The sequence below is a fragment of the Struthio camelus genome, chromosome 16, assembly GCF_040807025.1.
Source record: "Struthio camelus isolate bStrCam1 chromosome 16, bStrCam1.hap1, whole genome shotgun sequence".
Classification (NCBI taxonomy): Eukaryota; Metazoa; Chordata; class Aves; order Struthioniformes; family Struthionidae; genus Struthio; species Struthio camelus.
In genome coordinates, this window is record NC_090957.1 from 15,767,666 (window position 1) to 15,790,107 (window position 22,442).

Genomic DNA, 22,442 nt, shown 5'->3' on the forward strand with positions numbered 1-22,442 from the left:
GCCAAGAACTTGGAGTGAAATCTGTCAGCTTCTTCGGGTTTCACGGGCACGAAGCCGATCACGTTTTAAGGGCTGGCGTCCACTGAACCGTACGGAAGGGGAACGTTTTGGCTGTGGGGTCTGTGCTTGCCTGCGATGATTGATGTGCCGGAGCCGACGCTCGCGGGCTGAGCGCGGTCCCCTGGCTTGCGACCACGACGGGCCGTGCACGGACAGAGCTCGCCGCGGTCACGTATTTCAGCTCTTCCTCCTAATTCAGATATTCCTGGCAGCGGCTTTTCAGGGCCAGGAGTAAACAGCGTCCTTATTTTCATGTTTTTAAACGTCTTGCGTTCCCAGCCTGCAAATCCTGCAGCATTCAGAAAGAGAAGATACAAGTTTGAAAAGTTAAGGGGAAAGAAAAAGAAAGCTTAATTAAGCTACAATCATGCTTTCGGAAGGGCATTTCGGGACTTTTTGTGCGTTAAAATTTGCAAGACAGCAGATTTTTCTGCCCGGAGGCTGATTGCAAGTGACAGCAATGTGGGACTGTGTAATAAGGCGAGCAAAAAACCTGTCCCCTTCTCCGGCCTGGGACAACAGCTAATTGTTCTAACTTGGGTCAGTCCCCTGCCGTGTTCCAGCGTGAGTTCTTGTCGGGGCTCTTCAGTCATTACTGCTGACCTATTTGGCACAGTGGACGGCCCCGGGGCAAGCGGCCCCGCGGTGCTCCCCACGCTGCCCGGGCCCCAGCGGGTGATCCAGCGCATCGCATGGGGCTGGGATCGCCATCGCGGGGCAGTTGGGAGTCTGGAGAAAAATTTTTTTGGCCTTACAGGAGAGGAAGTAAAAGGCTGAGCTACAGATATTTAGGTATTTACTCCCTCGTTCAGAAAGACTTTAATATCTTTTTCTTAATGAAGACAAATTAACTAGCAGTAGCATCTTTATTGGGAAGCTTTAATGTTTTCTGCCTTCCTCTGAGCGCTCTGACGGCTTCTTTTGGAGCAGCCCTGGAGTCAGGTTTGTGAATACAGATCTCGCCTCGTTGCGTTGCCCAGGCAGAGCAGCGCAGCGTCGGCTGCGGGAAGATGCGCAGCGTTTGAGGGCAAGCGAGAGGACAGAGCTCACGGGGCCGCCTGTCCAAACTGTCCCGGCCTTGCCACTTCCGGGAGCATGCCCCTGGGAGCGCCCCTGGGCGGCAGGTCGGGGGCGCAGACCCGCGTGGGTCCTGCTCCCACCGGGAGCTGGGGCTCCTGCTTCAGCCCCGCAGCGATGTGCGGAGGGGACGTGCTGGTGCCATAGCTGTTCAGCCTCGGCAAAAGCGCCATCCCGCTCCCCCGGCGTTTTCTTTCCCATGGTGTCATCCCTCTGCTTCCAATTACGCCTCTGTCCTCTGCCAGCGGCCCTGCAGGGGACATGTCCGAGGAGCGCTTATTTGTGGTTCAGCGTGGTGCACAGGTGATGAACGATACCCTATAGAAAGGCACGTCCATATCCCACGCAGGCTGTTTTTTGTGCGTTGCTGATAGAGACTAAGCAGCTCGTCTCCCACGCTGCAGGTGGGACCATCACCGGCCCCCCTCCGGAGCCAGGGCAGGGGCAGCAGCTCCTGACGGAGGGGAGCCCAGCGCTCATGGGCACATGCTGGTGGCCTCAAGCTGCTGCCCATTTCAAGGGCCGTGATTGTCACTGCATCCCTTTGCACAGAGCTTTCCTCCGGGGCCGACAGTGCCACGCGTGGCTGGTGTCCATGGGAAGGATGGAAAAAACCTGGGATGGTCCCATTGCTCCCCAGTTGAGCGAGATCCCTTCGGAGCAGGGCTGTGGGTGGATCACGTGCTTGGTGTTGCATGGTGGCAACAAGCAGCTCGCGGCGAGCCACACTGTCCTGTCCGATTTCTGTGGGACACACAGCAACCAAAGCATATGAGCTCCTGAGCCCAAATACTGATTTGGGGAGGAAATGCAAGATAAAAGCTGTAAATATTAGCCCTGTGGCTCCAAAGACTGATCTCAAGATGTAGCTTTTATTTTGCAGCAAAGCTGTCGCTACTCGAAGCCTAGATTAGGAAATTCACCCTGCGTTTCAGCATTCAGGAGAGCGTCGCCGCCAGCTGTGCAGTGATTGATACTCTCCCTAAAGCATTTTTCACTGGCTTCTCTCCCTTCTCTTTGCTTTATGGCAAATTATTTTGGTTCTGTTTAATTGAGAGGGATCAAACAGCTCACAGACGCAAAGATAAATTACAGGAGCTAAAATTTGGGGTAGGTGTAGAAATTGGTGGCGTTTTCTTCTCGCAGTAGAGGAAGGCGTTGCAAGGCAGAGAGCACACTGATGTTACACGGAGGGAGCAGCATAGGCTATCGTCTTCCCACAACGTACTGAGCCTTTACTTAAAGAAGGACTGCAATGTGTTTTCAGGTCCTCCAGTAGAAAACATGAAATAAAACATGCTTGTAGAGTTTTCCACGTGCTAATTTGAGGGGCTGAGCCTCGCCGGGTTCCTCTGCCCCAGAGCAGCCGCCGGGTCTCCAGCGGTGGGAGATTCCTGCTGCACCGAGGTTTAGTACGGGCCAAAAGTCCTGTTGCAATCTGTGGGATTAAAACTCCTGTCTAAAGTTGAGCAGGCTGATAAACGATGCGTTGGAAAGTACAAATTTAAATCTGTGCTTAAGCCTGTCCGTCCTCCTCTGCAAGCTCGCGTCGGGGGGACGCCTGGCAGGCGCCGGTGAGCTCGGATGGGAAATAGCCCCCGACCCACGCAGCTCCCGCTGACCTGGCATTTCCTTTACATCATGCCCTGCCGTTATCCCGCTATTTTGAGTTTATACCTGAGCCGCTGAAACCATCTGTCGTCGCTTCCCCCGGCGAAGGGCGCGAGGCAGCGGTGCCGTCGCCTCTCCCCGCCGGCTGCTGCGGACGGAGCTAGGCAAGTATCTGTGCTGCGTTAAAGCAGCTTTTGATTAAAGTTGGTCACCTCGTGGGCACCCGGACATGTCTGGGAATAAACTACCCCCGTTTCGGTCAAGGCTGAGCGTCTTGCGGAGGGGATTGAACACCGGAGCTCAAAACAGATGCAGGTGTTTCACCCACCGGACGGCACACAGCGTTTTTGGAAGCGCCCCCGTCTCCGGCTCGCTGCCGACGCGAATAAGCAGCCGCGGCGATCGGACCTGGCCCTTATTCCGTGGCTTCCTTTTCATCTTGTGGGGTTTTATTTCCTCGTGCAGAAAGGCGTCCGGTTTCGAGGGCCGGCGTTTCCCGGCTGGCGGTGGACGCGTGCTGCGAGGCTGCCGCCGGGATGAGCTGCTTTGCTGAGCTCCCGCCCTGCAGGATGTTTCACGATGCAGCAATTTCATAAAAGCAGGCAGATTCATCACACATCATCACACCTTGATTTTTTTATTTTTTTTTCCCTTCCTTCTTATTAATATTTCGGTCAGGTTAGTCTCCGCTTGCCATCCTTAAGCGAGCAAGCCAGGCAGGGGAAGACGAGCGTCTCACGTGGGCAGGTGCCCTGGCGTGCGCGATCTCAAAGCGCGGCAGCTCACGGGCTGGTAGTTGCGTTTCGTTTTGCTTTACGGAGCAAAAATTCAGAAAGTTTCAGGGTTAAAGTTTCCCCAGCCAGCCATTTCTCACTTTACTCTTTCGGCATGGGAATTTTAATCAAAACCGAGACGACTCCCCCGAAATTACTGCTTCTGTTGAAGCGGGGGGGGGGGTCCCCTCTAATGAAGCGGTGTTTCGAGAGGTTCGGACGAGTGCTGTTCTCGGGCGTTTGCTCCGCTGTTACCGCTTTGGCGGTGACGCGCGGGTGCTTTGGTTGAACTAGTTGAATCAGTCGGCCACGCGCGGTCCCGCTGGAGCGCGCCGGGGCGGGCGGCACGGCCCCCGGCGCTTTGCCCGCGGCCGGCCTGGGGGAAGCAGCCCGCCCTGCCGGTGTTTCCCCCTCCCCTCCTCTTCCCTCCGATAACTCTACAGTTTTTAGAGCGGTCCCTCGCGACTTGCCGCCGCCCCCCCTGACCGGCCTGCCCCTTGTCTTGGCAGGAGGGCGACTCGCTGGGGGCCATGGAGAAGCTCTGCCGCCAGCTGACCTACCACCTGAGCCCGCACTCGCAGTGGCGACGCCGAGGCCTCGTGAAGAGGAAGCCCCAGGCCTGGTGAGTCGGTGCCCCCCCGGCGCCTCTGCTTCCCACCCTTTCTTTTCCCCCCTCAACACCACCAACGCTCGCCAGCCCGCGCGTTGCGGACGCGGCGCGCTGAATCCGTTTTTCCTCCTGCTAGACGGCGGTCCGCTTCTTCAGAGAAGCGTCGCTCCTGGGAATAAGGAGCATCGTTGCTTGCCCGCTGCCTGGGAGGAGCTGCGTTGCGAGCGGGACGCCCTCGTGGCCGCCCCCGTTTATTTTCTTTTTAATCCCAGACAACTCTTCCTCTTCAGTGCTGGGAAAGTTCATCCGTCTCCCTTTCTGAGGGACATCTCCCCAGCTTCAGCAGCTTCCTGACCGCCTCTTTAGAGGGGGGCTAACCTGAAGTCTGTCCCCGTCGGTGATAAGGCGTTTAACTAAGCTCCACGTCCTCAAAAGCCGGGCGTGGAAAAGCCCGTCCTCGGCTGGGATGTCTGCCTTGCTTGCAGCCCTCTCAGGTGCTTCCCGCTGGCCTGGGGTCTCCGTCGGGGACACGGCTCCTCGCGTTCAATGGCGTTATGCTTTGTGCCTTCTTAATTTTCCCTTTTAAGAAAGCGAGAAGCGTGGAGAGCCACGGTCCAGCCGAGTTTGCTCTTGGGAGAGTTTGGTTCCTATCGTAGCAGATACTGCTTGCAGACTAACCCCTGCCAGGAAAAAACTTAGTCTGCGGAGAGACTACAGAAGAGGGGAGGAAGACGGACACGAAGGAATAAAGGACTTGTGGCTTCTCCTCTCAGTTGGCCACATGTCCCCCCCCGATCTGCCTCGGTGTCCCCTGGCCCCGCTGATTTTAGAGACCCCCGAAGTGGAGAAATGCTTCTGTTTTCTCAACAGGTGCAACTGTACTTTTGCAGGGTTGTTTGGGGGCATTTCTAAGGCCTTTTGGTGAGGAAGAATTGCTCCGCTCTCCCGGAAAGAAGCGGGAACGAGGCGGATGAGGTGCAGTCTGGCCCGAGAGCCGTTCAGGCCCTTGAAGGAAGGAGCCCGAGGGTGCAGCCCCGGCGTGGGCTGAGCCCGAGCAGCCCGGGAACGGCCCCCGAGCTCGGGCGCTGCTTTACCCTCTGGTTTTTTTGTGTTCATTAGAGTCGGAAACGAGCACCCCGTGTCGTCCCATTAGGGCGTAATTAAAGTAACAGTGATGTGGCAGCGGGGAGCTCTTTAGCACCCAAAAGGCAAGGAGGTCTTGAGAGCGAAAAGTTTGAAAGTAGCGTTTTATGCCGCTCTGGCTTTCGTTACCGATCCCTGTCCCTAATTACCCGCTTGGCGCGTTTGCGCGAGCGCGTCGCCGTTGCAGAGATCCGCGAGGCTTCACCTCGCCGCCGGGCTGTGCCCCCGCGGCTTTCCTCGGCGCCCGCCCGCTAGCCCTGCCCGGCCGAGGTTTGTAGCGCGTTGCCGTATCTGCACGTGTTTCCGTGGGAGATCCTCGTTTGGGACGCGCGTGCCAGTCCGTCCATGCCGAGCGTGGGCATTTTCAGGTAAAAATGAATTTTCTTGGCTTCCGTGAAATTAGAGCCTGTGCTAGAAGTTGCAGCCAGTCCTGCGATGACTCTGCCGAGGGGATGCTGTGCCGTCCCCCTTCGCCCGTGCGCCCACCGCTGCGTCTGCCGGCCAGCGAGCCGACAGCAAGCAGGTTGGTCTGGAGACCTGGGGCCTCTCCAGTTCCCAGTGCTCCTCTGTTAACAGATGTTCCTGATCTTGCGCACGCGCCGGATAGCTTGCGGGTAGCTTCCACGGCGTACGGCCAGCGCGTCCTTCCCCTGCTCCGGTTTTGGAACATGTGCCCAGCTCCAACCCATCGGGGACGGTTGCAGAGCCGAGCTAAAGCAGGTTTCCTCCAGCTGTGCCAGCTGCAGAACAGCTGGCACACGTCCCCAAACAGGGGGGGACACCACCTCCCATCCTGGCCGCGCCAAAACCTTCCAGCTCAGTCCCAGGAGAGTCCTCTTTCTCCGTGTCCTAAGCACCGGGTGCTGCTCCGTCATCCTGTTGTGTAGGTACAAGGTCTCCTGGATGGGTGAGGAGATCCCCGTCACCTCCACGCACCTCGCGTCTCCCCGGGGACATTGCTGGCTCGGTTATTTCCTGTAGCTCTGCATGCAGTAACACACGCTGGGGCAGCCGGATGCCGGGGGCTTCTCTAGAGCTTCCTGTTATTAAATTGATAAAATACTGAGCTCTGTTCGTGTCTGCCCGCCCCCGGAGCAGCCCTGCTAGCAGACGTCGCGGTGACTCGCCACTACTTGGTTTACATGATCTGTTTTGTGTCTGTCGGCCATCCGTGACCCAGCAATGCTCTGCTCTGCTGCTCCTCGCCGTAATTAGGAGCTGGCTCTAGACGACAGGGGAGCAGGCTGCAGAGCCTGTATTTTTTTACATCCATCTCTTTGCAAGGTAACGAGCTTCAGCTCAGTGCAGTAATGAGCAGGGATGGTTCAGTCCCTGGTGGTGGAGTGGGAGAGGACAGGCTCATTTTATCAGAAATAAAAATTAAGCCTGCAGGAATAATTTTCCAGACCTTTCTGTAGCTGTTGATATCACGCTGCAGCCTGCTCTGTTCCTTTGCTTTGCCTGTTGATCTTCATTTGCTGAACCAAATAGAGCCAATAAATCAAGGGATTCCTGAGCTTTCTTCAAAGCTCCTGTTGACATTTTGGGGATGACCCCACTCCCTTTTCTCTCTCTCCTCCTGCGCTGTATTTTGGGGGGACTGACTATCCCTATGGAGAAGCTGTTTGGTAAGTATGGACTACCCTTGTAATTAGGATATGGTTTTAGTCTGGATTAATTAGAGGCTAATCTTGTAAAACCACTGTTGGTGCAACCATAGAGACAGAGCTGTCAACACCGACATTTGAACTGGAAGACCAGCTGCAGCTTTGCAAATTCCAAGCCTTGGGGAACCGATCCAGATGTTGAGTCTTCTGCAGAAACCCCAACACCTGGAAAGCCTGGGAGAACTGAATTCAGGGTCATAATGGTATGGATCAGGCTTGCGGCAGATTAACTGCCGCAGTACAAGCCCAGGGCTCGCTTGATACCTCTCCTTGATGTTCAGAGATATATTGCTTTGTGGCACCTACACCACGCTCTGCGGCAGAGATCCGGTGTCAGCAGTTGTCATTCAGGAAGGAAAGGCCCTTTCCTTATTTTTCAGGGAAACTGGCTTAAATTCACAAATGTGACAACAAGGCTTTTGTTATAACACAGGCAGAGCACAGAGGGCTCTGCCAATACTTTATTTTGTCAGTTATTACAGGAGACGCGTGGGAAAATGCACTGTGTTGTGCAGGTTGGGTTGCGTTGCAAGAGCAATCCCATACGGTATGAATTATTCACAAAAAGTGTAGCAGCAGCAGCAATTAGCCCCCAGTCTGGCGGCGCTGATGGCAGGAGGAAGGTCAAGGGCCACCGTTCCCGGAGGGTGTAACATCTCTGCGGTGCGGTGCGGAGGGGAGGTGAACGCGAGGCTTCGCCACCCTGAGTCCTTCCCCCTCTTTCTGAGCCTGTCTGCCTGCTTTTCGGAGGAATTATTTCCAGGAAAAGCCCAATCTGGCTGGAATATGGGAGGAAAGCAGGAAAGGGGTGACCGGGAGCAGTGGGCGAGAGGGGGTCTGCGGGAGCAGTTCACTGCCTGCGTTAGAAATGGCTCCCACAGAGCAGAAAGAGCCACAGTTGCTATTGCTTAATATTGCTTTAATGATTTGAGTAGGATTTACACAAGAAACCTTGGTGGCAGGGACAGACAACCAGTCCAGGGACCATGTCCGTGGAATGGCACCATCCCTGTAACACCTCAGCTTGCAGGAATCAAGCACCTTTTCCCAAGAGTGCTCCAGTGCAGACGTATTATCGATGCTAGCCAGGCAAGTGGACGCTTTATCTTTTGTCTAGGTGGAAAAACACGGCATGGGAAGACGTCCTGGGTCGGGGAGCTTCATACTCCACAGCCATCTTGTAAGAGCCCAATAAAGCCCATATCGGTGCTCACAGCACTGCGTGTTGGGATTTCTGCTCGCTGGGGTGCCTGGAGCGACGGCCCCAAAAGAGGAGGTTATAAATAGAAAGGCCACGGGCGGGATCTGTACCTGCCCTGCGCAGCGCCATGAAGCCAGGGCTTCCTTCTCACAGCCCCACGCGAGCACGGCTGCCTCGAAGGAAAGGTGAGGCAGGAGAAATAGCCTTCAGGAAGGGTCTGTGGGGTAACCCGTGTCGCCTGCTGGGACGGGACCCACGTGTTGACCTGTCGCAGGTAGTTCCCGTTGCGTGCACCGAGCTGTGAGCGTTGTCACCAAGTCTGGAGAAAATAGGAGAGCAGTTGCTGCAGAAGAGATGATGATTTTTCCTCCCCCTTCTCTCTCTCTGTGTAGTAGGGACCTTGTAAGGTTTGCAGGCTGCAGCCATGCTCACAATCCTTTCCTATGCGATCTCTTCCTTTCTCTTTGCTCTTTTCCTTTCATTGCTTTTTCTTTTCATTTTCTTTCTTGTTGGAGAGGATTTCTCCTGGCTGCCTTGCAAGAAAACTTTGGGGTCAGAAAGGGACGGTTTGGAGCCAGCACCTATGCCCTGCCCGGGGGATCCATTAGCGGGTTGCCAGGAGGAGGCATCTCGCCTTTGGGGTGGGAAGTGCGTAGCCGCGTGCTTCAGACGTGCCAGCCATGTCTCCAGACTTCTGCACAGGGCTTCTTGACCTTTTAATGAGTATTTTGGCTTTGTCCCTGGTTCCCTGTTAATATTTATGGATTGCAACCCAACTGCACGGGTGGCGGAGGCCTTGTTGGAGAACTCCTGGGCTGGAGCTGTAAAGTTGCTTGAAAATACTTTCTTAATTAGAAATCTGTGGCTTTTTGACGCATTGTGCTCCTGGGTGCCGTCTGCTGGAGATGCACTCATTAGCGCACCGCCTCATAACGAGCCGAGTGACATACACATTGCAATCTGTGGCATGGCTTCATTAAGTGGCATAATTTCTCTGGGCCCATGGCTGTGCCCATCTCCTGACATGCAGCAGCTCTCTTTCCCCTGCAGCTGCTTTAGACATGTTTGAAGAGTTTGGGGAAGGAATTACGGTTTAATTATCCCTCCAATCTGGAGCGGTGGGGAGCGTGTTTGTGGGAGACAGAGGCTGATGTGCAATCGAGTCAGCTGCTTTAGTGCAATCCTCATCTCTCACTTTAATTAAAATGTTTCCCCAGTCATGGGGTTAAGATGTTCGGAGATCCTATGGGGACGTTCCTGTCTCCTTGCTCGTGGCTAGTGGCCAGGTATTGGCATCCGGATGTTATTGTATTGCCGCCTCCTGAAAATGCCTCGGATGCTTGCGGTCCGACTCTTGGAGGACTAGCGTCCATCTGCACGAAATGCCTGCTGGCATTTTCAGCCGACGGGCCAGAAGCCAGGCAGGTGGCGAGTCACCTATGCAGCAAGCGTTTCATTTTATTCTGTGACTACTGTATTACCTATAGGTGATAATAAGCTACAGAGCAGCCAGAGAAGGACAGGGTAGAGCACAGAGAAGACTGGAGCAGGCTTTTTGGTGGGTCTTGCTATGGCCGGGCTATGCAGAAGAAGGGAGGCAGCCTGCAGCATCCGCGGCGGGGGGAAGTTAGCACTTTCCCCTGCTTTCTGACCCAAAGCATCACGTTCAGCGTGTGCATGCAGAGAGCCAGACTGGGGGAGATCTCTAAGCGCCGGCTGCCAGCTCCGCCTGGCGTCGGAGCGCCCAGACGTATGTGAAGTGACCTTATTTCTTTGCATATTATAAATGTGTCTGCCTCCCGCTTGCTGTCTCCTCCAAGCCTCCATCTGAATCGCATAGACTGATATTAAACATCTAGGGTGAAAATCAAAGCTCTGCCTGGTGGCGTAGCCAGTAGCGGGAGGAGGCAGAGAGCCTGCTAAAGTAATTTGTAGCTCTCTGACCGTGCCTTCAGGCACGATTACCACCCTGCGTTTAGCTAGCGAGTTCGATCCTGAGATCTCCCTGCTCCTCCTGCTGCCAAGCGCCTGCTCCCGAAACCGAACCGGCGATCCCAGCCCTGGGCGTCTGTGGGTGCTTCGAAGGCGATGCCCGCCCCGCCGCGCTGAGCCGCGTACGGCACTTGGAGGCGGGCAGACCATATTCGTTCCTGCAAGAGAAACCCAGATGGAGCCCAGTTTTCCACCAGCGGGATGGGCCAAGTCCTGCAGTCCTTCACAGGGTCCCTGTTTGGAGGGTGAAGCGTGGAAGAGCTTAGGGTGGGCCAACTCGCTTTAAGTGCTGCAATTAGACAGGGGAAAGCTGGACCTAAATATGAGGATTTTTAACATTCCATTTTCTTGCACTTTTTTTTGCTCTCCGGTAAGCGGAGGCGAGGAACGGCCCAGGAAGAAACCGGCGGCTGCCCGGAGCCGATGCGGGCGGAGGAGGGTGCACGGAGCCCGTGGACCCGGCAGGCTGCGGGTCTGCGTCGGCTGGAGGCGGCTTGACGCTTTCTTCACGTTCTGGAACCGTTTTGAGAGCTCTCTGCCCTTCTCGGGCCGTCGCCCTTGCCCGTTCTGCCGCTTTCCTGTGCTGTTGCGTATTCCCGGGGGGGGTCCCCCACGATAACGTCAGCTTCCTGCAGAGTTCAGAAATTTTGTTTTCGCCGCAGTTGTAGAAAGATCAGACAAAGCCATGTAGCAGCAGCTTGGCTTCGAAAAGGGCTCAAAGCACACCCCGAGACTTACCTTACATTAATGTCAGCACTCTGCTGTCCCACGGCCCCAGCAACGTTGTGCCCGCGTCCAAAGCGAGCAAGAAAACTGCTCGCTCCTGCCGTCCCCCCACCCGACGGAGTGACATGCCAGGAGGAAGGACCTTATCTGTCTTTTTTCCCAATGTTTTCTTTGAGGTGGCTTTATTTAGCTACAGTGATCTCTCTTTTCCTCATCAGTCGTTTTTCCCTTGCGCTGGGGTCAGCGTCAGCAGAGCGCTGAGCTGCGATGCAGCTGAGGGCAGCATCTGGTAGGGCTCAGCCCAGCGCCGGGGTGCGGGCAGTGTCCGCCCTGGGATGAGATCTGCTCCTTGGCCGGGCCCTGCCGAGGATGCGTGGGAAAAGGGGCCGCTGGCCGTTCCTCTTCGCTCTCCCACCGCCGTGTGCGCGGGGACAAAGCCAATGCCAGTCAGTTCCTAGGGCTCATGGGGAATCTTAATTTTTTTTCAATTATTTGAAAAAAATAATTTGAAAAACGTACCGAAAGGAAGAGCCCTGTCCACAGTTGGTCAAAACAGATCTTAAACAAGGGAAGACGTTCTTTGTGGGTGCTTGGCTCTGGTAACACCAGGAACATAATTTATCTGTCTTTTTTCCTAAATCTAAGAGTAGCCCCTGTTGGAGACAGGCACGCTGGCGTGGAAACCCTCTCTGCCCATACTTTGCCCGTTGCATGTGTGCGCTGTACCAGCAGGGCACAGCTTCATAAGATTATTCATATTTGGCTTTGAACACATGCATGTTTGCTGGTATTGCCTAGCTCACTTGGACTCCACGGGCCAAATCCCGTTGCCATAAAACAAGCAAACCTTGTGTAGCTGCCAGGTTAGGTTTCCCCCCTGCAGGGGATCTTGAGCCAGCTCATCGCCTTTCGCTGCCGTGCTGCAGCGGGACGTCCCATCGCTCAGATTTCTTCTTCCCGCATCTCTGCTGCGATGATCTTCCCCACCGCATTTCATCTGTCCCGCAGGGGCACGGTTTGTGGGTCTTCATTTCAGTCCCAAAGCCCCTTTATTATTTAGTTACACTATCCTGTTCAGCTAAATTCCTGTTTAAACAGAGTACTCCCTGGTTGCTTGTGGGTTAGAGGTTTTTCCCTTGTGCTTGGAAGCTGGTTGCGTAGACATATAACTGTCCTCATTTGTGCCTGCGAACCTTGGAAACCTGACCTGGCTCGTCCATTTGGGCTAAACCCACTGAATTCGTATGAAAGCAAGGGGGGAGAAGTAGAAGAAAGTCTATAAAGGTTGGTTTTGTTAAAGCAGAAGAGAAGGGGGGGGTCTTGATTTTGCGATGAACTTGGAGAGGTTAGGCAGCTTTTTGTTGGTGGCGGGAATGATCTTTTGACATCCCACTCCTCATTTCATCAGGGTCACAACGCGCTCCTGTTCTGCAGGAATGCTGCGTGCCGGTTTCTTAATGCTTGCTCACAGCGAGTGCTTGCTCACTTGCTTTTCTCTACAAAGCCCTTGTGAAGCAAGAAAGGGAGATTATCATGGAGAGGGGGAGCACAGCACACAAGGAATGCGCCCTTCCCTTTGAAAGCAAAAGGAGAATGAACCTTTGTGCAAGAAAATCCTCCGTGGCCGCCCAGCGTTGGTGGGCGAGCGATAAGCAGAAGTTGTAGCGCCTGCAACAAATGGTGCCTTCAGAGCTCCCAATGCAAATCCGCTGTCGGTGGGAGGAGGCTGGAGCAAGAGTTATGCTGTCTCCCCTCCATTAAAATATGCTCTGTGTGTGTGTTTGTGTGCGTGTGTGTGTGCGTGCATGTGCATGCACGGCAGGCATGCTTAGAGCTGGCTGCAGAAGACCAGAAAGTTTGTGAGCCACCAGCCTTTGGGGTCTCTGGGTGGGCGATGTCTTCTGTACGTGTCGACGGGGCTGTGTTTTGCCCTCGCGTTAGGTGGCTGCCAAGGAGATCAGAGGGGCTAGGCCTTGCAAAATGCTTTCCAGGACGTGGAGTAAATGCCATAAAAACCAGGCGGGTGGCTGTTGTCTGGCGCTGGGATGTGCGGGTGGGTTGCAAATCGCTCCTCCTTTGCAGCAGAAATAGGGTAGTTATTCCCGGGCTGGGAATTAGGATCGGAGCTCTGCGTGTCGCTATGGTTAGGCATGGAAATTCCAGGGGAAAGTTTCCCCTGGCAGCGCTGAATGACCGCCGAAGGAGCCTGGGATGGTGCCCGACAGCCGGTCAGCCGGGGCAGTGCCGCGCGGGGCCGCCGGGCAGCGGTCCCGCGGAGCGGTCCGGTGGGAAGGGCTGCGTTACCGCTCCCTGCGACAGGCGAGGGTTAAGCACGAGTGTTGAGCAATGTTCCCTTGAGAGAGGCATGACTTAATATGCTGGGAAGACCTGAAGAGAGCTCAGATTTTGGGAGAGAGCACGGAAAACAAGGGGAGGGTGAGCAAGGCAGAAATCCCTCCCTTGGCTGTTGTCCGGGCTCTGCAGGCAGGGGAGGTCACCGGCGTCCCCAGCGTTGCTGGAGCCGCTGCCTCGGGGCTTCGGCAGCCGGCGCCTTTTAGTTTGTCTTTTTTCTTGGCTTTGCCCCTTAGGCGTCGGGCTCCGACTGCTGAAGCGCTTCGCTTGGCCTCGTTAATGAACTCGCAAACGTGCCTGTCTTTACCTGCTGCGGGAACGAGGAGGGCTGGAAACGCCGCCCCGGCGCAGCTCTGCCCGTGCTGGGTTTTCCTCCCTGCTCACCCCTCCGACCTGCTGGCCATAACTGACCTTTCCTAGATCTGACAGCGCGTGCATTATACAAATTGCAATACAGAAATTAAACTGGGCCAAACTAATAAAGAGGAATAGCGGGAGAAGGTGTATTGCTAAGCTTATTTTTCCAGGAGGGAAACGATGGAGCTGGGCAGCTCAGCCAGCGAAGCTTCTCCATCCGGAGCACAGGGAGAAGGAGAAGGAAAGTCTTGCTATTTTCTTTTTAAGCTAACATATAGCAAATAGCATCTTGCTATTTTCTATATAAGCTTTTCCACCTCCGTGACCTTTCTGCCCATCTCCAGCTCTGTGAGCGTAACAGCAGCTGCTTCTCAGCAGCCACAAGTGAAGGAAGGGACGTGTCCCGAGGAAGGTAGATCTCATAATCACGTTCCTCCTCTGCCACCCGGGGTGTTTGACTGTCCAGAGGCTGCTATGACTGGCTCATCCCTGGTTTATGTAGATAGGCAGAGCTGGCTGGGTTTCTACAGGGCAATTCCCAGATACGGCCACGGACAAGCCCGTATATGTGCAATGCCGAAGACGCCTGGCACGCAGGTATTACTTATAGCAGCTCCTATGGAAGGTGCTTGCCTTAGGTTTGGTCTGGTACATGCAGCACTCAGCCAACACACAAAAAAGCAGAATATTTTCTATATTTTGGCAGAAAGGTTTGGAAACTCTGTTGCAACGCTAAGGAGGACCACATGGGAGGGAGCTGTCTTCCAGCAAAGCTGCGATCTGCTGTTTGATATGGCTCATAGCCACGGGCAGCGTGCAATACAGTAAAATACCGGGCTTGCTCTTAGGCACTGCGGTTCAAGGTATTCACTGCAGCCAAAAAAAAGAAAAAAAGAAATAGAAGACAATAAGGAATTGGGAGAAATATTTGGATGTGGGTGATTTTGCAGTGCATACCACCAGAGAGAGCACTTTTCACCACCTTTGTCTTCCTCCCCTCAGTCTCCTTCATGGTCACTAGGCATTTCCTACATCTGTCAGTCGGGGACTCTTTGGACTTTACTTACATTACTCAAGAGATGACTTAAGTGTCTTGTGTAGCTGGGATTGACGCGACTGCGATTCGCCCTGTCAGCTGTTCTCTCCTCAGCCCGTCTCCACGCGATGCTTACTCTGGGCTCCTGCCTCCTGAACGTGTTCCCTTGGGCATATCCGCGCCTGAGACATGTCCAGGTGATCCCTGGAAACACACCGTGTTCTATATTTTTGCTCTCTGCTGTTCTACGTGGCTGCAAAACTGCTCTGTCCAGGCCTGCTTTGTTTGGGGAGAATCCATTTGCTGAGATACCCGAACGGCAGCGACCTTCCCGAGCTGTTTCTCTGTCTGCACCGAGGTGGCCGGCCAGAATCTCTTGGTTGGTTGGACGTGGCCGCCGCGTCCAGCACTGGGCAACCAGCTCCTGGCCTGACGAACGGGAAAGAGTTTGTCCGTGAAGAGTAGTACACTTGGAGGACACCTCCCAGGGATGTCCGCTCAATGGAGGAGGAGCAAAACGAAGGGCTAGCCCTTAAAAAATCAATAGTGTGCAGCCCCACAAATGGCTTTTGTTTTAAATAATGTTCTTTTAAGGCCAGTGGGGTGTAAATGCCAGAGTTGTCCCCGGCATATACTGTACCCCTGAATTGGCCAGCGCGTGTCGAACCGGCAGGACGAGCGGAGACCTGGCTGCCGGCGAGGGTGCTGCCGAGGCGCCAGGCTCCGGCGCCCTGCTCCGCGGGGGGCTCTGCCGGGTGGGCATCTCGGCTTTCCAAGTCTTCCCCTGCCGCTCCCATTTCATATGAAGTTACGCTGCGGTCAAACGCCCCTGATCTAGGAGGTCTGTGCATTTTGGGGTCTGATGGGCAGACATCTGCAGCAGGCGGCTCTGCTCGGGATCACTTATGGGAGTTTTTAACAGCTTCTTTGAACTGAAGGGCTTCTTCAAAATTATAAAAGTTACAAGCAACGAATTTACCTGTAGATGTAGATTTTGCAGGGTATAGATATACCTGCCTACCTCCCACCTCCTCTGCTATATGTTACAGCTAGACGTAAGACTAAATCAGGAAGATCAACTGTGCTCGCGTTGCATCAGACATGACATCGTTAGCAAGTAGCAGGCTTGAAGCAAACAAAAGAAATTGCCTTTTCATCCAGCCCATGCAGATCTATCTCCCCATCGAAGGATGCTGAAGGGCCCGAAAACGCAGAGAGTTCAGAAAGGAGCGAAATGAATGGAGACGCTGCGTCAGCGGCCAGGGAGCACCACGGCGTAGATGCAGCCTCTGGCTCAAGAAGTCCCCGGAGCACTGGGAGCTGGGAGGATTGGCCAGGGAAGAGTAGCAGAGAATACGATCTGTAGTCTTTCCTTAAACGTTAACTGCTGGGCACATGCGTAGACGGGAGCTGGACTCGCTAGGGCCTCGCTGCAGCGGTTGCTGTTGAACAGCGACGGGGCCTTTCCAAGAGCTGGAAATGCTGGAACGAGCCTGGGCGCGATGGAAGCAGGGCTGAGTTGTGAGCGCGTGAAACGCCTTTTGTGGACCGAAAGGTTAAGCGCTGCAAATCCAGGGGAGCAAATATTTATGAGGTTGGTGATTAGGAAGTAATTCTGCCGAGTACTGCTCCGTGGCAGCTGGAGAAGTCGCTGGCGGATAGTCAGCGGAGACCGGACTCGCCCGGGCCCACCGGAGCGAGAGCCGCGGCGACGTCTCGCCGGCCCCGCCAGCCCCGCGCGCCCCCGGCCGTCCCGCTCGCCGGGGGCCCTGTTTGCATCTAACCGACCTTTCCGTTTTGCGGGAAGAGGTGGCCGCGGTTCAGTGCTGGGGAAGAAAGGTTCGTTCTGCCTCCTCCACTGTGAGCGTTTGTGTCATGAGTGCGTTGGTGCTCTGCAGCAGCAAGACTCATAGCAGCGGCCGTCGCGAGCAGAGCCGTGATGAACCGCAGCCCTGGAGAGAGCCACCAGGGGATTTGGCGGAGGGGCGCAAAACGCTGCAGCAAGGGAATGGGGAAAGCTGGGCACGGGCTAACTGGATTAGGTGACATCCGTTTCTCAAGATTTGGGGAACGGTGACATTTAGGGTAGGAGAGTCTGTGCTTAAAGGAGGCCAAATCCCAATACGCTGCATGTCCGAGAAAGCTTTTTCTGGCAGCCGATGGGTGAAGAGGAGGTGACAGAGCTTACAGAGGTCGCCTAACCGCGTAAGGGAGCGCCGTGTCCCGGCTTTATCGGAAGGCGCCGCGGCTGCATTAGGACACTTTCAAGCCCTGAGGACACAGGTTTGCAGAGATTATTTTGGGTGAATTCGCCAGCCCGGGCTCAGCAGGACGTAGGCAAGCGTTGCGGCTACGCGGTGCTCGGCGTGCGGGAGCCCGGTTCCCCCGCTGCAAAGGCAGAGAGCTTTGGTGCTGCGCGAGGTCGGATTAGCATCCAGCTAATCCCCAAAAAAATCCCCTCGGGGTTTGGGACTGACCTTCCCCGGCGTCGGGGAGCAGCCGGGTCCAGGCGCGTGGGGTTGCGCGCGGAGGACGTGGCTCCCAGCCCAGTCCGGTGCTGGTGTTTCAGGAGTGGGACGGGACTTAGTGGGCCTGGACTTGGACGGTGAGGCACGGGGTGGGCGAGAGCGAGGATCAGGGCTACGCGTGCCCCCCTCCACCCCGTTTGCAGAACGGGAGACTTCTTGCATTGCCGCCCGTGAAAAGTGTCGCTCGGGGCTGTCGGGGGGGGCGATGCCCTGCGGCGGGGCCCAGCCAAGGCGGCCCCCCCCCCCCCCCCGGGAACCGTCCGTCGCGGTCGAACGGCACGCGCGGCAGCACCCGTCGCCACGCACGAGGCGCGCCGCTTGCGCCGGCGGGAGAGGCTGCTGCCGGGGGCTGCGCGGGGAGACTGCGGGTGCTGCCGGGAGCCGCTTGTCGCAAGGCGTCGGGGTTCGCGAACCCCACCTCTTTTGCCGGCCCTCGGAGCTGAACTGTAAATAAATACTATTGCTGTTTAAATCCTGCGGGCGTATTTAAATAGCATCCATGCATGCGTTCGAGGGCAAAAACGTGGTTTTTGGGAAAGGCTAAAGGTTTTTCGCTGACCCGCTCTGTAAAACGCCCCCCCCTTGCCCTGTCCGGTACCTCCACAAGCCGCTGGCTGTCTCCACGTTTTCAAGCCGTTAACGCCAGGCGCGGAGGAGCCTTTTTTTCCCCACCGACGAACACTAATCCTGACAAATGCTTGAGCTGTTGTTTTTGCTGCGCCCTGCTTGAACAAATGAACCGACAGCCAGAAGTACTAGAAAAATATCCTAAAGGGAAAAAAATCCTGCCCTGGCAGCGAGGACGGAATAAGCTGGTTCATTCCCTTTCTCCTTGCCCTTCTCTCCGAGCTCGCTCACGCTGTTCAAGCCCGACTGTCGTCTTAAACGCTTCGGGTAGTCCCAGGCGCTGCCCCTGCCCGGCGCCCAGGCTCTCGGTGAACCCTCTGGTCCTGTGCTTGATGGGAGCAGGCCTTCGACCATGCATTGTTAAAAGTGTGATCCCCCCCCCCCAATAATTACTCTTCTGCTTCCTCAGCTTGCAGAGGGAGCGGGAATTAGATTTGCTTGGGACACATAGCGGTCTCTTTTTTTTTTTCCTAGACGGCGCGGTGCCCCGGAGCGCCGGCCGCCTTTCCCCGGTGAGGGGAATCGAGCTTCGCCCTGACGCTTCGGCCGCTCGGGGAGCTCGGGCGGCCCTTGGGACCGGCGCTTGCTTGTGCAAGTGCGGCGTTGGGACCCAAAAGGGAGCTCTCTTCTCTGGCCGGATGTTTCTTTTCTAGGCCAGCGCGTGAGAATGGCTCATGTTGACGGTGATGAGCGTGTGGCTCCGCTTGCGCTGGTCTCTGCAGCATCGCTCGGTCTCCCGTAATATCCATCCCGGGCCGCAGCTACGCAAAACATCACCACTATCGCTTCCAAAAAGGGGCAAAAAAATCTCTGCGCTCGGAGAGCTGAATTGCAAGAGGGTCGTTCGTAGTCCTGTTCGTGGCCTTTTCCCACTCACCACCGGTGCGGCGGGTAACGGGACCTGCCTTTTCTCGGGAGAGCAGCTGAGGCAGCCAGCTAGTTAGGACAAACCAGGGCGGGTTTTTGCGGTGCTCCTGCCCGGAGGCGAGGAGAGCTGGGCAAGCGCAGCTCGTCTGCTGCGAAGCGCAGCGTTTCGCGCGACCTTTCCGTTACCGCGGGCTGAGAAGGGGGTCTTGGCCACCCCTGCGAGGAGCTCTGGTTTCATCTTCTGCGGGCAGGCGAGCGCTGAAATCCCCAACATTGGTGGGGAAATAACGTGCCAAAAGTAACGAAGCGCTGCTGAAAGGGTGCGTTTGCGTTGGGCGGCTGAACGTACTCGTTGTTGCCCGTTTTCTTTTGCTTGGCTTTTCCTCCCCAGAAAGGGTAGGAGTCGCTTTCCGCTGCCCCCGGGCCCCCGGAAAGCCACATAAACCCCGTGAGCTCGTAGCGAAGCCGCAAGCGGCTCCGGGAGAAACCGTGCCCAGCGGGAGGAGGAACCTGCGGGATGCAAGTGAAGCAGGTTCAGCTCTCCGCTCCGATGAGCAGCTCCGAAAGCAGCAGGGGCTGGGGATGCTACGGAGCCCTCTCCTTGGGACAGGGGACGAGAAGCGGGACGGTGACGTTCCCGTCACCGGCGGGGGGCTCGGGAAGCCGGGTCCGCGGGCAGACGGATGCCCAAGTGGGAGGGGAGCAGGCAGGACGGTGCCGCCGGAGCCGGGCCCTCGAGGAGACGCGTTCCCACGTCCGCCCGAGCGAAAAGCCGGGATGCCGGGAAGCCGCGTGGCAGCAGGGGACCTCTGCCTGCTTAACCTCTCCCGAATGGGATCCGTGCTCCAACAGTATAAACAGTTTAGGGAAAGCGAAGCCCCAGGCACGCACTTTGGCAGCTGATCGCTCCCTAATTGCAGGAAAAGCAGTGGGGAGAGGGGGGTTTTTTTGTTTGTTTTTGTGTTTTCTTTTTTCTCCCTTCCTTGGGCTGGTTTCTGATGAGAAAAACTCAGCTGGACGATCGGAGTTGAAGTTTCTCTCCCTTCCCCCCCCCCCCAAAAGAAAAAAATACTGTTTTCTTTCCCTTTGCGCTAGTGGAAGTTAACCTATTTAAAGTAACAAGGAAAGGCAAATCGACTCCACAACGTGTGGAGCTCAAACCTTCGGTGAAATACTTCCCGGTTTCAGGCTTGCCGTTCTCCGCGAGCTTTTCCTGGGCTTTTCTGGTTTTTGACAACGTGAGGGGCAGATCTGCAGCCTGTCGCGGGCGGTGAGAGGTGCGTGGTGGGCGGAATAAAATGCCAAGGGATGCCCGACGGTAAATTGCAATTGCTTCCTTTCTCCGTAGTGAGGAGTTGCTCATGTAGAGCCAGCAGTTATTTGGATATTTTTAATATACTCAAGCGTAAGAGTCCATTTCCAAGAGCATTTTCATCCTTTCTTTTTCCTGCACTAGGATTTAAAGAAAATGTTGCTCTTGTTTTCTTTCATGCTGCAAACTTGAACAAATTCTTATTCTGGTCAGACTGGCTTCCAGGAAGTCATTTACAGCAGCAGCGATCCCAAAGTGTTGTTTTCTTTTAAATTCTTGATTGGTTTTCTGTTGGCACTCGTGCAAATTGCCTTTCCTGCAAATGCCTGTTATTAATGGGGCGTCAGCTGCAGATTCTTATTACGTGGGAGTGGAGTTAGTTGGAAATATTCCAGCACAGTTTCTCTATAGGATGCTGCAGGTTCCTTGAGAGCAAAATGTTTCATAGGGAGGCGTATATAAATACATTTTATTTGGGGCGAACTAGAGGGGAGAAAGTGGAGTATTCTAACAAGAGGATATTTACATTTTTATAATAAGTCAAAGAATTATAATTATAGCAAAACATTTTGATGGATCCCAAATGCTTATTTTTAGACTTTTGTGCAGCAGGAAATTAAAAACAAGTCGAGGGGAAGAATCTCTGAGAAAACAGACTTTCATTTAACATGTACGTGGTGCTTCCCGCATAGAGTAAGATCGTAGTTTTACAAGATGTTTGAATCGAGCCTCTTCGGCTCTGGCCCGTGACAAGGAGCTGTGGTAGGGCATGCAAATGAAAGCAAGTCCTTTCCTTCGCTGTCCCTACAGGGGATGTTTATCAAGCTGCTTCGCTGGGTAGCGCTATTTCATTTTCCAAAAATCTCATTACTTTATGCTTTAATTGAGTTCTTTTCCTAAATACCACAGAGATGCAATGAAATGATGCTGCAGCAGTAACCTCGCGCTTGTCGAAGCTGAAAAAGATCAGTTTTCTGGCAAAAGCTTAGCCCCGGCAACAGGCGCTATTTTGGGCTCTCTAGGCTTTGTATTTGGTTTTGCCTTGCTGCTGGACCTTCTCTGGGGGTTCATGTCCCAGAGCCCCAGCGGTGGTTACAGGTCACCACCTGTCTCCGGTTGTACGTCTGGAAATTAGCTCCCAAAGCCGACTGGGCGTAAGCCCCAGGAGTTGGACTCCTCCGGGCTTTCCTAGAGGCCACGGGTGATGGCTCTGGGACTGCTGCTTGGCCAAGATAGCAGGTCAGATTTATGTGGTTTGGATCGAAAAACCAAAACACTGTGCTTCCCCCCCCCCCACCACCCTTTTCTCTTGAATTTAATTGAGAAACTTGTTAAACGTGTCTGGTTCACTTTATGGACGCTGATGGTTTTATTCTCGGCATCAAGCGGTCTTAACGTTTCTAGCAGCCCTTGTGCCCGTGGAGGGCTGTGGTCGCCAGCCCCTTTCCGCAGCTTTTGCCTTGCGGCTCGCCCGCGCCGGCTGCTCTTGGCTCCCCTGAGGCGGTCCCCCCTCGCTGTGCTGGTGCGCGACTGAGGCCCAGCACCCCCCGAAAGGGGACTAAGTCGCACGCTGCCAGGATGCCCAGCGCAGGGACAAGGTCTATCCTGGGTTTCCCGTCCCCAGCAGCACACCCGAGGCTGGGTGCAGAGGCAACGCGAGAGGCCCTGGGGGAGGCGATGCTCTTGGTGCGCTGCAATTACTATTCCCGTTAAAATTCATCGTCTGAAGCAGAGTAGGAACGCTGAAAAAGCGATTCAAGGCTATCTTTGCACTGAGACAGCCAGGATTTCAGGACAAGCCTTTTATCCCGATCCCTTGCTTTTTTTTAACCAAAATAAAAGGTGGTGAGTGTACAATACTGGCATCCTTCCCATACCAGCGAAGCTTTCAGATTCACAGGAATATCTTGACACCGATTCCGTGAAGCCAAGCGGTAAAACTCCAGCCCTGGGCCACAGATTCCCGATGTGAGCAGTGTTGTTTGTGTGGGGAGCTATTACTGTGCTGTAGCCTTGGATATTTCAACAGCTTGGTTTGTAAGAACGGTGAGGAAAATAGTGAGAAAGCTAAATTCCCAAAACATGGAGCTGTCTTTTCAAAGCTGACGACACATTATTTTCAACAATTTTTGCTGGGATTTTCTTGAAGTTTTTTTTCTGGCTAGTGACATCATATGCGTTTCTGACTGCGGTTCTTCACTCCCTGGGGCTGCCTCTTCTGGAGCGCTTCCTTTGCCTTCCAGGGAAGTGCCTCAATAGCCCAATTAGACTTTTATGACATGACACATCACTTCTCGCGTTGCCGTCTGTGCCGTACTTCGGATAAAGGTCGTGAGTCTGAACCAAGAGGAACTCCCTTTCTTTTCACTCTCTTTGATCTAAACATCAATATTCTTGTTCGTTGGACCGGTTTGCGAGCTGATTAAATCCTGCAAGCAAAAGAGCCTTCAGTTCGGGGTTTGTGTGCGTAAACCAACACTGTGGTTTGCACGGGGCGGCTTCA

General features: G+C 54.8%; 1 protein-coding gene across 2 annotated transcripts in view; it reads left to right on the forward strand.

Annotated features, from left to right (window-relative positions):
• The window catches only part of LRRC75A (leucine rich repeat containing 75A), a 64,019-nt gene that overhangs the window by 34,640 nt on the left and 6,937 nt on the right, over positions 1–22,442 (forward strand). For both annotated transcript variants that reach the window (XM_068910040.1, XM_068910039.1), the window contains one exon: positions 4,031–4,143. In XM_068910040.1, coding sequence (XP_068766141.1) covers positions 4,031–4,143 — 113 coding nt within the window. The remainder of the gene's footprint in view (positions 1–4,030; positions 4,144–22,442) is intronic.